At 41.4% G+C, this 17,358-nt stretch overlaps 1 protein-coding gene across 1 annotated transcript; it reads right to left on the bottom strand.

Annotated features, from left to right (window-relative positions):
* Positions 1 to 1,282: 1,282 nt before the first annotated feature.
* Positions 1,283 to 16,995, bottom strand: LOC121445435 (eukaryotic translation initiation factor 2 subunit 3, X-linked-like). Its single transcript, XM_041647573.1, has 12 exons — positions 16,894 to 16,995; positions 16,092 to 16,155; positions 13,800 to 13,927; positions 13,581 to 13,702; positions 12,191 to 12,285; positions 11,130 to 11,288; positions 9,892 to 10,026; positions 8,557 to 8,651; positions 7,157 to 7,301; positions 4,681 to 4,850; positions 3,958 to 4,130; positions 1,283 to 1,555 (listed from the first exon to the last, which is right to left on the bottom strand). Exons 1-12 carry the CDS (start codon positions 16,960 to 16,962, stop codon positions 1,492 to 1,494), a joined length of 1,419 nt encoding a protein of 472 aa, XP_041503507.1. The 5' UTR covers positions 16,963 to 16,995; the 3' UTR covers positions 1,283 to 1,491.
* Between the last annotated feature and the right edge of the window lie 363 nt (positions 16,996 to 17,358).

Here is a 17,358-nt window from a genome sequence, read left to right as displayed (position 1 = left end):
ACACGGGGCACATAGATATAAAATTAATGCTTGATTCAGAATTTTGTTTTATTTAAATGTGTTCTTCATGCTACAATACAACCCTTCAGAGTCAATCAAATACATAATGTCAATAGTTCCCTCAAAACTCTTTAAGGCTCACAGCCACAGTTCTAAACCTCTATAAGGCAGCTTCAGTATTCAAAAGATCACAGCACAGTAATTGTGGCATGAAATCCCATTTTTATGCAAACCAAGAGGATCAAACTATCAAAAGCCAGTAACATCATTTAGTATGCATATTTCTTAACTCCTTAAACTTCTTCTCAATGTTGAGAACTTTTTTTTTTAAACCCCCAGTTTTTCAAGACAGGGTTTCTCTGTGATGCCCTGGCTGCCCTGGAACTCACAGAGATCCTCCTACCTCTCTCTGCCTTCATCGTGTTGGGATGAAAGGCTTGCACCACAAAAGCCTGGCCTTTTTTAAAAAAATTAAAACAAAACAAAACACAAAAAACCTTCCGCAGCAATTCTCATGTCAGCTAGAGCTGGAAATCACTGCTCTTGGAGTATCTAATTAAGCAAAAACATGGTTAATTTAAAAGTACAGCACAGGAAAATTGCAGGCACATGGGGGATAGATTTAGAACCAATACACTCTGCTTTTGACACTTTTTCTCTCTTCCAAGGCTCAAAGATTACTAATAGCACAATTTACACCATAATCCTACCAACTAAGGAAAAGTACCATGGCGAGGGGCAGTAGAATGCTTGTTCATCATGCAGGAGACCGTTCCATCCCTAGCTTACTAAAACAAAGACCCCAGAAAACACAACCTGGACAGAACTTTGTCAACTACCATTAATCATCCATTGTTATAATACTATTTGCAAGTGAGGGAAGACTGAGATTTTAGGCATAAGAAAGACACAGTCTCAGGGCACTGGAAGAGGGCAAGAACTTCTGATGCTGGAGTCCTATGGTCCCATCCAGGAAAAAGAGAAGAGGAAAGGTCTGCCCGTGGCAAGGGAGTGAGCACTCAATTTCTAAGAGCCTTGCTCATTTGAGCTCATTGGTCTTCTTTTCCCTTCAAATTTCAGATAACAGAACACCAAATAGGAGGACAACTGTCCCTTACTATGGAGCCCCTCATAGAGGAATCAGGAAAAAAGAGACCATTTTCACTTTGATAGGTTCATGATAGGTGTGCTATAGCAAAGGCTGGTTGTGGTGAAGTTTCACTTCAAATTGCACTGATTGATTTTAGACATGTTTTTGGAATGCTTAACTTCTGCTAAAATGTAGATCTAATCCAATATAGTATATAGTATACCACTTTTCACATTTACTTGTGGGCCCTATTTTCATCACCAAAATATGAGAATAGTCTTACAGCTACTACCAAGGTAATGAGCTATGAAAGTAATTCGCTAGTATTGCTTTGAAAATATACCCTAGGCTAGTAAAAGAAATTCGAACTCCATCCCAAGGCATCGTTTAAATTGGACTCCTCAGTCATCATCTACAGTCGGCTTAATGGTCACTCCTCTTCTTATCTGACCCCAACCAATTAAACTGCAAAATAAAAATAGAAGAAATAATGAGTTGTGTACTACCACACTGGTATCACCACAATCATCTGACAGGTTGCTTTACTTGCCCACCTTCCAAACTCAGATGTGTTCCCAAAGCTGCTTCTTTATAAAGAACGCCCATACTATTTTCTCAGGTTCTAAACAAAACCTGCTGTCATAAATATACTAGTAAGTTGGGTGTGGTAATAAATTCAAGCATTTGGGAGACAGGAAAATTAGTTCACAGCTATATAGTAAGTTCGAGGTTAACCCAGGTGAGAGGCTCTCCCACCTTAAACAAAAATTGCCGGCTGTAGTGGCACAATGCCAGCAGAGGAAGGCAGATCGGTGTTCAAGGACAGCCTGATCTAAAAGTGAGACCCTGTCTCAAAGAGAAATAAAACCTAAGGGCTGGAGAGATGGCTCAATGAATGGTTAAGAGCACTCACTGCTCTTGCAGAGGGCCTGGGTTCAGCTCCTAGTAGCCATATGGTGGCTCACAATCACACAAATCTCAACTTCCTCGGGCACCCGGCACACATGTGGTGCACATACATACATTCAGGCAAACACATAAAGTAAAATTTAAAACAAAAAATACTCCCCAGAAAGGATATATTTGTTTTACTGCTCTAGTCAAAAGAAAAAAGAATCCACCTACCTGTTCAGATGGTACACTCAAATTACATCTCTAATACATTATGTGTTTGTATGTAAACGTGCATGAGTGTGTCTGTCTGTCTCTATATGTGTTTGGTTGTTTTGAAAAGGAGTTTCACTATGTAGTTCTGGATGTACAAAGTTGCTTTGTAAATTAGGCTGCTCTTGAACTCAGAGGTCCACCTGCCTCTGTTTCCCGTGCTGGGGATTAAAGGCCTGTGCCACTACATCCAGCTCAAATTTGAAAACAAATCAAACCCACTTCTCTTTACTTGTCTTTGGGAAATGCTTTCTTTTCACTGACTGCCTCAGTAGATCAATGGGCTTTAAATAACATCATCTGGGAAAATAAAGAGAACCACAGGAACACAGTCTATAAGCAGACTGCTCTCCACCGCAGGGCCTTTGATAGCTCTGGTGATGCACGCCTTTAATCTCAGCACTCAGGAGGCAAAGGCAGATGGATCACTTTGAATTCCAGGCTAGCTTGGTCTGTATAGTGAGTTCCAGAGCAGCCAGGGCTACACAAGGGGTAGTGGTGGTGGTAGAGATAACAAAACGATTAACTTTTGCTAAATTGCAGTTACAATTCAAATCAATTTTAGAGAGCATGCAATGAGAGACAGTATCAAAGAAGGGCTGACAAAGGAAATAAGCAGGAAAGAACAGAGCCAAGGCACAGCGCAATAATTATGAAGAAAACCAGGCTGCAGGATAGTCTAATTTAGACGGTATATTTTTGACAAAACAACAGAAAAGGCTAAATGGACCAAAACTGGCTTCTAGAAAGATCCCAAATATCCACAAGCAGTGACGAGATATTAGAAATTCTTTAGCAAAGCACTATGACAGTGTTTAGAGGATCCCTTCTGCCTGAGCCCTTAAGTAACAACAGATGAAGGAAAGCAGGACTTTGTGTCAAACTACTTGTTTCAAGGCAGGGTTGGTTGCCCTGGCTGTCCTGGGACCAGGCTGATCACATAAATCCACCTGCCTCTGTCTCCTAAGTGCTGGGACTAAAGGCATGCACCACCACTGGCTGGCATGTGTGAAACTCTTAAAAAAAAACTAATTTAAAAAAAGTAAAGTCTTAATCCCAGCACTCAGGAGGCAGAGGCACGCGGATCTCTGTCAGTTCGAGACCAGCCTGGTCTATAAGAGCTAGTTCCAGGACAGGCTCCAAACCCTGTCTCGAAAAACCAAAAAAAAAAAAAAAAAAAAGTAAAGTCCAGGGCTGATAAAAGATGGCTCAACAGATAAATGTACTCATCACCAAGCCTGACTACCTGAGTTTGAACCTCAGAACCCATAGTGGAACAAGAAGTTGTTCTCTGACCTCCATATGTATACTGTGGCACGTGTGTACTTCGATTCATACACACATTAAAAAGAAGATCATTTAAAAAGGGTGCTTGCTGCAAAGTCAGACGACCTGAATTCAATCCCCAGAACCCACATGGCAGCAGAACCAACTCCACAAGTTGTTCTGATTCTTTCTCTCACACACTAAATGAAGGGAACATTATAACTCATTATTTTTTTTATAGGTTACACCTAAAACAAAGGGAAGCCAATTGAAGTATTTGTACTAATATAAAGGAATACAAATCAAGGCTATAATACAGCTTCTAAAACCATTCAAACGAAAAAGTGAGAGCTGAAGCCACACTGTTGTATTCAAGAAGCATGTGTGTGTGTCTCACCAAAATCTTAAGCTGTTTAGACAAAGGTAAACAAACTTACCGCCAATGTTTCTCAACTCTTCGGCTAAGAGCAATTTTTTCTCCTACTTCTGTGCACACAGGATTAGTCAAAACAATCTTGCCCAAATCAGCCTTGACAGCACTAACTCTTCCTCCTGTTGACAGGGATCCTATATTGACCATAAGCACTTCATTCTTAGACAGCTTTTGGACCTAGGAAAGTAAACAAAGGGAAAAACAAATAAGGAAATGGTCTCTGAAGAGTGTGAAGACTTTTAATCCCAGCAGACAGAGCTCTGGGAGTCCGAGGCCAGCCTGCTTTATAAAGAAAGTTCCAGGACAGCAGGGGCTATGTTGAGACCCTGCCTCAAAAACATACCAAAACAAATAGGAGCTGGGCAGTGGTGGCACACACCTTTGATCCCAGCACTCAGAAGGCAGAGGCAGGTGGCTCTCTGTGAGTTTGAGGCCAGCCTGGTCTACAGAACACATTTCAGTACAGCTAGGACTCCAGAGAAACTCTGCCTTGAAAAAACAAAAACAAGACAAACAAATAAAACCCAAACCAACAGTTTTTGTTTCAGTAGGGATTTTTAAAAAAAAAAACACAAAATTGATTGCATGAGAGCTGTTTTTGATTTTTTTCAGGAAGTTAATTTACTTATAAATTAACTACACATTAGCTATAAAAGACCAAAACTCAAAACTGAGTTCAGCATTGTTGTTGGTGTCTTTCTGAAAACGAGTCACACCAAGCACTTACCTTTGCTGCTTTCTTGTCTCCTTCAGTTCGTACACCCAGGAGACGTCTCAGCAGGAAATAGGAAATTTCCAGTTCTGTGAATATTTCAGGTAAAGCTCCAACTGCACCAAGCACTTGTCCCACCATCCTGTCAGCTCTGCACAAAGTGGGGTCGATCTTTGTTCCAACTCCTAATATAAAGCAAGAGTATTTGGCCTTATTTCTTACCTGAAACACCTCTGGAGTGATTTGTTTGAAAGACTAGTTAAACAAGCATAAATCAATACCCCTTTACACATACTTCCGTATTCACACACATAAATTAAGCTTCACAAAATTCCTGCTTTATTTCTATTTCATTCATTCATTGGTTTCTCTATGTAACAGCTCTGGCTGTCCTGGAACTGGCTTTGTAGACCAGGCTAGGCTCAAGTTCAGAGACTCACTCGCTTTTGTCTCCTAAGTACTGGAATTAAAGGTGTGTGCCACCACGGCAGAGCTATTTTTAAGTTATGTGTATATGTATACTATCTGTGTGTGGATCCGTGCCCATAAATGTGGTGCCAGAAGAGGGCACTGACTCTCCTGGAGCTGAGTTCCAGGTGGTTCCGAGCAGCTCTGCCTGAGCAGCGGGCATTCCTCACCACTGAGCCACATCTCCAGTCTTTAGTCCAAGGGTAAATTATGGACTCTCATTCAATCTTGCCCTTTTCTCAGTAATGAAAAAGTTTTAAGAAATTTAAAAACCCTTAAATCAATCCAGCACCTCCTGCATGGTAGAGGTTCTCTTATTTGATGTACCACCACCTTGATCTTTTCCAGCACCTCCTGCATGGTAGAGGTTCTCTTATTTGATGTACCACCACCTTGATCTTTTCCTTTTTTTTTTTTTTGAGACAAGGTCTTACTTGAGAAAGGTCTTATATCTCAAGTCTGGTTATGCTATCCACACTGGTCTCAACTTTCTGTGCTAATGGCAATCCTCCTGCTTCTGACTCCCAAGTATGTGGGACCACAGGTGCTCACTACCACACTTACTAGAAGTTATTTTCTTTCATCGCCACCACAGTATAATTAACATTTTTGAGTAACTTGACACTTATGAAACACACATAAAAGCAACCACTATAACCAAGTGTTTCACCAAATAGTAAACCAGGCACTCACTCTAGTGCAAACCTGTAGTAGTCTCAGCTACTTGAGGACCATTTGAATAAAGAAATTTAAGGCCAGCTTGGGAAATATAGCAAGATAGTAACACAAACCTAAATCCTCAAACTATATCTAACTAGTTGGCTGCTTTGAATGCTAGGGCCGTCAAGCTTATTTTCTGCCAGGCCCGGTGACACAGACCTGAAATTCCAGCTACTGGAGCTAGTGAGGCAGGAAGACCTCAAGTTCTAGCTCAGTCTGGGTAACCTTGTAAGAGCCTTTCTCAAAATGAAAAAGAGTGGGGCTAGAGACATGGCTCAGTGATTGAGAGCACCCACTGGCTACTCTTCCAGAGGACCCAGCTTTCAATTTCCAGCACCCACACAGCAGCTCACAACTGTATATAACTTCAGTCCCAGGGGACCCAATGCCTTCTTCTGGACTTTGAGTACCACACACCCATGTGGTGCGCGCGCGCACACACACGCAAAACACCTATACATAAAAATAAATAAATAGTAATAATTTTAAAAAAAGAAAAAAGAGGGTATATAAGGTATACCTCAGTGGTAGAGACTCTACCTAGCATGTTCTAGACATTAGGTCCAAACCCTAGGACTTCAAAACAAAGTAGTCAGAAATAATTATTGCTATTAAGTATTTAGCCACCAAAACATACCTTAAAAAATATTTTATTATTTGCTTGTATGAGTGGGTGAGCAAACACCTTTACCTGAGTCATACTGCCAGCTCCAAAATGTATTCTTTGTTTCAGTTTTCCAAGATGTACCAATAAGGTCAGGTGTGGTGGTACACCTTGAAGTCTAGCACTTGGAAAGCTGATCCAAGAAAGTTGCTGTGAGTCCTAATATAGCCAAAGATACATGGCAAGACCCTATGTCAAAAATTAAAACAGGATATGGTGGCATACCTTTAACCTCAGCACTCGAGGCAGAGGCAGGTGGATTTTGTGAGTCTGAGGCCAGCCAGACCTATATCGAGAGACCCTACCTCAAACAAAGAAACAACAAACAAACCCCAAACAAACAACCAGAAGGAGGCAGATAGAGAGATGACTCAGCAGTTAAGAACACTTGCTGCTCTTGCAGAAGACCTGGACTTGTTTCCCAGAACTCACAAGGCAGCTCACGATCACTGAAACTCCAGTTGCAAGGGGTCTGACAACCTCTTTGGCGTTCTTGGGTACCAGTACACACAGTGCTCAGATATATATGCAAACAAACTCATACACATAAACAAAACAAACCTTACAATCCATTCTTAATATTTCTTATGAAACATGTCACGAATCTCCACAATTAAGAGATGACAGGGAAATACTTACCAATGAGACCACCTGGGGCGGCATACTGAAGATCATTATGTTCCGCAAACAGTGATACAATTTTGGAAAAGATTGGCTTACACATGAGCTTTCCTTCACTATCTTTGGAAACAATACCCGGTCTTACTTCTATCTCCTGGCCTACCTGTAAACACATAATTAGCAGTGAGAATTACTACAGAACAACATATTTACTATTTACCTACTAATGTTCTCACAAAAAAGACCACAAGAACTAAAAAGGTACTCTTTCCTCTAATTTCAAGATTACCCCTTTTATTTACTTATTATTTTTATTGACCTGCAACTCACTAGGTAGAACATGCTGGCCTTGAACTCAGATACCAAGATACCAGCCTGCTTCTGGCTCCCAGCTGTGCACCACTATGCCAGGTTAAAATTACTTAAAAAGAAATTTTACTGCCAGGCGGTGGTGGCGCACGCCTTTAATCCCAGCACTCGGGAGGCAGAGGCAGGCGGATCTCTGTGAGTTTGAGGCCAGCCTGGTCTACAGGAGCTAGTTCTAGGACATGCTTGATAGCTACTGCAAAACCCTGTCTCAAAAAAAAAAAATTACCTTTTGGTTTATTTGAGCCTGGTCTCTCTGTAGCCCTGGCTGTCCTGGAACTCATACTGTAGACCAGGCTGGCCTCAAACTCAAGAGATCCACCTGCCTCTGCCTCCCAAATGTTTGGTGTGCATCACTACACTCAGCTTTTCTTTTCCCCAGTGGAAAAAAACTGATATAGAGGAGACAGATGGCTCAACAGTTAATAAGCACTTGGTGCTCTTGAAGAGGATCAGAGTTCAGTTCCCAGCAGCCACATGGTAGCTCACAGCCATCTCTAACTCCAGTTTCAGGGGACCAACACCCTCTTCTGGCCTCCATGGACACATGCATATTCGGAGACAAAATACCCTTAAGTATAAAATAAAAAAATCCAAAAAGTTTTAAAAATCAGATCAACTTAACTGTTGCAATTTACTAAGTAAACCTGTTATTATATAAAACACACTCCACCTTCACTAGAGAACTCTAAGTTTAGAGGTCAGACAGCTTTCAAAGACAAAAACAAATCTGTATCCAATACCTGACAACATGAAGAAACATTTTTTAACTGGGTGTAGTGGTGCAGACCTTCAGTTCCAGCACTCTGGGAGGCAGAGGCAAGGGAATCTCTAAGTTCGAGGCCAGCATGCTTAAGACAAGTGCGGGCTGATGAGCTGGCCCAGAGGGTAAAGGTGCTCACCACCATGTCTGAGTTCCATCCCAAGGAGCCACTAGACGGAAGGAGTCAAGCCCTGAAAAGTTGACTTGCTTCCACCTAGGTACTGTAGCACTCGTATATCCACACACAAAACAAACAAATACACAGCACGACAATTCCAAGCCAGTGTACCTTTAAGACTCCTTTCAGAATACTACCACCAGCTACACCTCCCTTAAGGTCATCAACTTCACAGCCAGGTTTGTTGACATCAAATGACCTGATAACTAGAAAAAAAAATGAACACAAATTAAATCCATTTCTCTTTATTTTAGATTCAGAAGACACATTCTTTTAAAACTTAACTTTTCTTAAAAAAATCTAGTATTATTGCTTTAATGCTTATTGAAGCCTTACTTGTGAGAGTAAAAAAATGGAAATAGGCCGGGCAGTGGTGGCGCAGGCCTTTAATCCCAGCACTCGGGAGGCAGAGGCAGGCGGACCTCTGTGAGTTCAAGACCAGCCTGGTCTACAAGAGCTAGTTCCAGGACAGGCTCCAAAACCACAGAGAAACCCTGTCTCGAAAAAAACTAAAAACCAAAAAAAAAAAATTTGAAATAGCCTGAAAGTACATTAAGAGCAAAAGTATTTATGTAATGAGCACAAAAGTCTTTTCTTTCTTTTTGGTGAGGGTCATCATCTCCTATGTCTCATAACTATTTACACAGCGTTTACAATAAATTAGCTATTATGACTTAAGGCATATACAGGACTGGGAGTGTAGATCAGTGGTAAGCCCTTGCCTTGTAGCAGCATCAAAAAAGTCAATCAAGTGCACAGGAGACTGTACATAGACACTCGCAGTACGCCACTTATCTTGTGCTTCTGAGAGGGTGTCTGACTTTGTAGCCCTGGCTGTCCTGGAACTCACTCTGAAGACCAGGCTAGCCTTGAACTCACAGATCCATTTGCCTCTGCCTCCCAAGAGCTGGGATTACAAGTGCACCACCATGCTTAGATTTTTATATATAGGATTTCTGTATTATATGACTTCTACCATATAAAATAACTTTTAAAAAATTATAAAAAGCAATTCTAAGGTCACCCAAGAGAACGTTCCCCAATAATCACACAAACAGCTCCAAATGAAGGCCTGGAAGGGCCCAAACCTGCTTTAAAAGTGTTCCTATATCTTTGAGCATTAACCACAGCCCAGTGAAATTGAACTTAGTGGTTTTTCAGTAATGGTACAATGTCATCATTTGTATGGAACTGTAATGCCCCAACAGGATGTACTTCCCTAGAAACTACGGTATTATTCCATGTTGTCTACTTAAAATACCATATATAAAAGCACAAAGAATTTCTTTTGTACTCAAGGCTCTGTCACCCAGCAATATAAGACATTATTTCAAATAGGTTTTATGGATTTATCACCTCTGCAGAAAGAGAAAGTATTAATAAACAGCCTTGAAGGAGAAGCACTAATGTCGAAGAGTTCAGTTAAATGTGACTCCTGTCACTTACCAATGAGATGGGGCTCTGAAGTAAAGTCTCTTGGGGGCACCGGTATTTTCTTCACTATGTACTCACAGACAACTTCAATATTGTATTTCAGCTGAGCAGAGATTGGAATAATTGGCGCTCCTTCTGCCACTGTTCCTACATTAACAAATTTCAGAAAGAACAAAATCCTTGGGTCTTACAAAACTTGGTCTATACAGTTGCTGGATAAAGTAATTAGAGCTAACAGAGGAATAAGCATTCCCACACAAATGCCAGTCAGCAAGTAGAAAGTAGTCTATAGAAATATGACAATATTTATCTTTAACTCCCCAAAATGAATTCATTGTCCTCTAAGGGGACAACTGCTAAAATTCTATCAATGGGTATATTTAACAGAGGCAAATGCTATGTTTAAAGGAATAAAATATGAACACTTCGGGGAAGGAGCTCTTTACAAGCTCAAAGAATTCTAACATGCAATTAACCTTTCCATAAATGCCACGAGTAAATTACAGACTCCTTGCTGATCAAAGACTGCCTGGCATATATCACATTTAAAAAAATTAATCATATGTCAGACAAACTGGTCAAAGAAATAGACCAAAATAATTAGATTTTAATCAAAATGAATTATTTTTTATGCTGAAATTAAGTTCCCAACATGAAAAGGCTAAAATAATTAAATGTCAACAGTAATATGCATCATGTCTTCTCTGAAAGTGAAACACGCCATGGTATTAGAGAAAGGAACCCTGCAAAAAGAGGCAGGGTCTCTCTATGCAGTCCTCGCTGGCCTGGAACCAGCTATACACACCAACAAGCTGCCCTTGAACTCAGAAGTCTGTGCACACCTGTGCCTCTAGGGTCCTGGGATTAAAGGCATGTGCCATGAGGCCCAGAAGAAAGATTGTTTTTGAAATGTTTTTATTCATTTGTCACTAAGGATTGATTGGGAGGCAATGATGTGAACTCAGTACCCTGTGTATGCCAGATAGGCCCTCTACCATTGAGCGCTACTCTAAATCCTTGGGATTTAAAAAACTTAATCTGGTAGCACTTCCCAACTTCAGTTTTAATTTTGTACATTAAATTCAGAAATAGATATTTATAGTCTTATCAGGACACTGTATCAAATCACTAACTAGTAGCAGGTAGAAAAAAAGAGAACATTTATGATACCTAAATTGACTTTGTTTTAGATGATGTGCTATATTACCTTTCAAAGTGATCCTCTGATTTAAGTTATTATAGCTTCTTACCTTGTACAAATGCAAGAATCTGCTCATATTGTTCCTTAGCCTGACTTTCTTTTACCAGATCAATTTTATTCTGTAAGATCAAAATATGCTTGAGTTTCATGATTTCTATGGCAGCAAGGTGTTCAGAAGTCTGAGGCTGAGGGCATGATTCATTACCAGCTAGTTGACAGAGGATAAAAAAAGATACATAAGATTAACTAGAAATATCTAGACCATGCAATTTCAAAAATAGAAGATTGTTGGTTGTGAGGAGCTGGAGGGAGTGCAATCGGGCAATGACTTCTTAACAGGCATCACTTTTGTGGTGATGAAATGCTGAATGTACTTCCATTCACTGAGTTGTCCCCTTTAAGTAATAAATGGAAAGCTTTATATTATGCACAAATTCTACCAACTTTGCTTTCACCCTTTATCTGCGCTTACTACAACCTCCCATTCTCGGTTCTAAGCAAGAAGTTTCCAATGAACAAATCTGGCTTCAAGAGCTCTTTTGTTTAGGCCTTCTAGCTCAGTCTAGTCTAGGTATGTTCTGGCACAGTCAAGCTCCTAGGAGGCTCAACCTCCTGAGATTAAGGTTATTCCTTAACCAAGAAGAGCACTGTGAAGACAAGCAACAGTGCTCACCATGCTAGCCATCACTTTGCCCAGCCTGTTCATGTGTCCTGTACTATATCCTCTCGCATGCCTAAAAGCACCATATCCATACCTATCAAATCTCTTATTAGCTCACATAAGGAGGCACAACTAACTTTGGAAACAGCCATGTTGTACTACATCACGGCAATTACTGTGAATAACAATCACACCTCTACATGAAGGGACAACACACAACATACATATATGCCTTTTTGGATATTGTCCGACTTCTCAGAAGCCATAACCCCAGGACTCTTTTGCTGAGTATTTTGGCTGTAGAAGGAAATGTCATTCTGGATGACACATTCCTAGTAATGCCTCACTTAGATAATGGACATAGCCTCCAAAGGATTTAGTTCTTCCTCACATAGTCTACCCAAATTAGTTCTTTATTGGTTTGTCCAGATCAGTTCTGATGATATTACCTATCAACAGAAGAGCTGCATCCATCACTGCTGCGCCGTTCAGCATTGTAGCCATCAAAATATCATGGCCAGGACAGTCAACAAAGGAAACACGCCTAACAGTTGAGAAACAACAATCAGCCTTAAAACCAATCAAAACTAAAAGCAAGGCCAGGTGGTGGTGGCGCACACCTTTACTCCCAGCTCACAACTGTCTGGAACACACAGTGAATCCGGCACCTTCCCACAGAGACACATGCAGCAAAACACCAACGCACACACACAAATTAAATAAATAAATAAATAAATGCCAGGTGTTGGTGGCACACACCTTTAATCCCCGCACTAGGGAGACAGAAGTAAGAGGATCTTTGTGAATTTGAGGCCAATTTGGTCTACAGAGCAAGTTCCAGGGCTGGTTCCATAACTCCTAGGAAACCCTGTCTCACAAACAACAACAAAAACCACCACCACCACCAGCAACAACAAAATGATCACATTAAAGTATTTATCCTGATTATTGAGATTTCTTGACTTCTCCTCCATCTTAAATTTTGGGCCTGGGATGAAGATATGACTCTACCCCAATCTAAAATGGTCTTATGGACTTGCAATCCCCAAAGACATTAGTAACCAGATACCAGCACCCTCTGGTAAAGGACCAACATGTGTGATCATATTCAGAAAACTGTTGGGAAGCTCAGTGGTGGTGGTGCATGCCTTTAATCCCAGCACTCGGGAGGCACAGGCAGGCGGATCTCTGTGAGTTTGAGGCCAGCCTGGTCAATAAGAGAGTTCCAGGACAGGCTCCAAAAAGCTACAGAGAAACCCTGTCTCGAAAAACCAAAAAAGAAAGAAAAAAAAACAGTTTGGAAACGAGTCTATTTATTTTAAAGAAGTAATTTCAAAACTGGCTTCATTCTTTCTAATCTAGCAAACAAATGACACTGTTGAAATTCAGTAAGCTGTATTTTCTCTCCCTTCCTTTTTTGCTTGTGCAATACTTGCCTTAAAAAAAAAAGAATTAAAAAAAATTTATTTTTATTTTACGTGAGTAAGTGTTATTTCTGGTACCCCCAGAGGCCAGGAGAGGGTGTGGGATTTCCTGGAAGAGGTGTTGGAGATGGCTGTGAGCCACCAAGTAGATGCTGGGAATTGAACCTGGGTCCTCTGCAAGAGCAGCCAGTGCATTCAACAGCTGAACCCTCTCCAGCTCCCTCATGCAACTTTTCAGTTTGTAGAACTTTTTTCTAAGTATTTAAAATTAATTGAAAAAAATATTTCAATTGTCATCATTACATAAAATAACATGAAATAATAGAAAAACAATGAAACCATTCTGCAATTAAGTTTATAAAAGCACAAAACGGAGATTTAAAAAGCATAAAGTACCTTTTAACATAAAAGTTACCTGACTAATTTGAAGTTCCCTTTGGTCCCAGGAATGTCTGTGGGAAACTCATCCGGTGTACTACTGCCACATGACCTGTAACATTCTGGTCTAGGACAACTTGGGTCATCAAGTTTATAAATCTAAAAGTTTCAATGTAAAAGAGAAAAGAAAACTGGATTTGTTACCTATGCAACAACCAAAGTTAAATGGTTTCTAGTTTCATGGTCCATAGATCACCTTGGCATTGGCATATCCAAGCTTGATGGTAATGTTTCTTTCTAGTTCATTTTTGAATCTGACGGTGTGCACTCCAGAAATAGCCTTTACTACAGTGGACTTCCCATGAGCTACATGGCCAATTGTACCTATTGACAAAGCACAACAAAATTACCTTCTGCACGCAAGTACAAACATTTCTTCAAATAGCACTGAGTAGAAAACAAAAAAAAAAACCCCGGCCAGGCGGTGGGGGCACATACCTTTAATCCCAGCACTCAGGAGGCAGAGGCAGGCGGATCTCTGTGGGTTTGAGGCCAGCCTGGTTTACAAAGTTAGTTCCAGGACAGCTAGGCTAACAACAAGAAACCCTGTCTTGGGGGGAGGGAGGAAGGAAACCAGAAAACTAAAAACGGTAACCATAGATATCAAAGTAAAACCAACAGTGATAGAGCTAGTGACATGGCTCAGCAGGTAAAAGCACTTGTCACAAAAGCCCCAAGGCCTGAGTCACCAGAATGGAGAGAAGTAGCTCCTGAAAGTTCTCCTGACTTCCACACATGTGCATGGGGACACGGACACACACAGATACACACACACACACTAATAATAATCACAATGGAGCCAGGCGATGGTGGCGCACGCCTTTAATCCCAGCACTCGGGAGGCAGAGGCAGGAGGATCTCTGTGAGTTCGAGACCAGCCTGGTCTACAGAGCTAGTTCCAGGACAGGAACCAAAACCACAGAGAAACCCTGTCTCGAAAAAACAAAACAAACAAACAAAAAAAATCACAATGGAAATAAAACTGTTTAACGAGAATTCAATTTTTCCCTATCTGCTCTTTCCTATTATAAATTTCTTCTCAGACTAATTTTAGTATATGTACTTGAGAGGAAGAAACAGGGTGGACAGTTTGAGGCTAGCCTGGACAATGTAGGAAGACCCTGCTATAAAACTTTAAGAAAGAAAAATACTCAAAATCTTGCTTATCAAGAGCCAGGGGCATGGTGGATCTCTGAGTTCAAGGCCTGCCTGGTCTACAGAGAGTTCCAAGACAGCCAGGGCTATAAAGAGAAACCCTGTCTCAAAAAACAAAACAAAAAAATCTTAACTATCAAGAAACATTGAAGCTTACCCAGTTAATATGACAAACTCCTGCACAACAAAAAAAGAACACACTCATAATCATAGTAATTCAGAAGTCTGAGGCAAGGGGATTGCCTTGAGTTAAGAGGTCAGCTTGGGCTATACAGTGACTACCAAGCTAGCCAGGGTTGCATAGCAAGTGTTAATCCCAATGGCGAGAATTAAACCACTACCACACTTGAGCCAAATTCAAAGCAAGCTTGCCTCTTATTGGGGTGCATCCAAGAGCTGGCCAGCAACTGCTCCAAAGTTGGTTAGAGAGCAGTCCTGCCAGGCGGTGGTGGCACATACCTTTAATCCCAGCACTTGGGAGACAGAAGCAGGTGGATCTGTGAGTTTGAAGTCAGCCTAGTCTACAAGAGCTAGTTCCAGGACAGCAAGGACTGTTACACAGAGAAAACCTGTCTCAAAAAAACCAAAAAAAGAACAGCCACGAATCCTCTTTTAAGGAGCAAAAATCCCGGAGTAGTTTTACAAAAGGGAGATAATGGGGCAGTAAGGAAATACAAATAAATAAATAAAAAATAAAAAAATTTAAAAAACCATGTGGTCACCCACCATGAGATTAGGAGGGGTCAAGGAGGGTCTGGATGGGTCAGGGTATTCTCAAAATAAATCAAGGCCATGGGTTGGGGAAGGTTAGGTTCTAGGAAACAGAGCTACAAAACTCTCACAGTGAACAGAAAGTTATTTTTAAAAACACATAATGGCTCCTGCCTTTAAAACAGAGTCAGGCAGGTTCCTCACAAGTCTGACTCCAAACTAAAAAAAAAAAGGAAAAAACCAGACCACACCACATTTATACTCAAGCAATATGCCTCAACAGTTCTAGGTGCCAATTGGGGGGGGGGAATTCTTCTTAATTATAGCCTATATATCAAATAAAACTTCTATAAACTGTCCTTGTATGACAACGTATTTTCACTTCAAACTTGTACTACCGTATGATTACACACTGCTGAGTACTAGTTTACTGTCGTAAACTTTTCATACATATATCTCCAAAAAAAAATGAAGTAACCCTTTGTTCACAAGGGGTCCACAGCTTTCTTTGTGTTACTGTCCTACTCAGGCCAACCTCCAAGGAAATGCCCACATTCTTCAAGAAACTTCAGAAAAGAAGACATTAAAATTACTTTTAAGTCAAGTGTCCGAGCTATCTTACCAATATTAATTGTAGCTTGTCTGCTGATAACTTCATGTGAAAGTGGTGTCAACTTGGTGACGTCCTGCAATGGAACAGTTCAAAACACAAAATCAATATAAACTAGAAAATCTTCCTTGACTTGATAGTCCCCAGACCTAACTCTGTCCTGTATAAGCAGCACTTTTCTCCTGCTGAAGTGCTTTGTCCCTTAATGGCTAAGATTGGGAACCTTAGGAGCCCTTCACTGTCGCAAGACAACACCGTTCACTAAGAGAGGTCTGGAGATAAGAGGCCATCTAATCCTGGGGCCTCAGCAAGTCCTCAAGGGTCCAGCACAGTGGGCAGTGTAATCCGGTTTCCAACTCTTTACAGACTTAATGACAATCTCGTGTAGGCCTCCAGCTTGATAGGTAGCCAAAAATAATCTTTAACTTCTGATCTTCCTATTGGAATCTCTTAAGTACTAGGAATTACTAGCGTGCGCTTATGCACTTCTGGAGATGGAACTCCGGGATTGGCGCCTGCTAAGTATGAACTCTACACAGGGAGATGCAACCCCATACTCCTTAATTATATTTATCATCAAAGCTTAGCCACACACTCTAGGAGTTCCAAGTCTCACAATCGTTCACCAGTTTGGGGACTAGGCAAGGTACTGGCGGCGGAAATGGCACGCCTTAGCCTTAGAGGGTCCAGCCTTAGGATGGCTCCTCTCTCCCGCGCTCCAGACACAAGGGCGGTGTCTCTTCGCCACGCCCTCCGAGAGTCCATGACCTCCCCCGAGCTCAGGGTGCATTCCCGCCGCAAATCGAGAACTCACCAATGTGGCGAGATCCTGTCGGGAAAGATGTGGCTGCCCGAGAGTCACTCCAACCTCACCCCCAGCCATCTTGCTCAGAGAGGAAGGAAACTGTTCGGCAACAGCCTGATTTAACGCAGGTCCCCTTGGGCGGAGCGAAGAAGGAGCAGCGGGAAGGTGGACTACGGCCCAGACCTGGTAAAAAAGATGGCAAATGCAGCACTGATCTCACTGCTTGGACTTTTCTGTTTGAATTTGCACAGGAACTACCCGCACCCTTACTCACAAACACGATACAATGTTTTGGAATGTATTCCTTGCAGTCCTGTTAGATTTTTTTGTGCAGGCAAAACTGAGGACAGCTCCAGGTTAGCGCACCTCCTGCTCCCCCCCTCCTTGAGGGGAGGGTTATTCGTGCGACACAGCGCGCTGGATAGAGAAGCCATTTCCGTTTCCTTTTGGTGCCGGGCGGAAGAATTTCGCGGC

Source organism: Microtus oregoni, unplaced genomic scaffold, assembly GCF_018167655.1.
Source record: "Microtus oregoni isolate MIOR12 unplaced genomic scaffold, Mior012 000191F_ref0000080, whole genome shotgun sequence".
NCBI lineage: Eukaryota > Metazoa > Chordata > Mammalia > Rodentia > Cricetidae > Microtus > Microtus oregoni.
The sequence above is the reverse complement of the archived record's forward strand: the minus strand, read 5'-3'. Positions and strand labels throughout refer to the sequence as shown.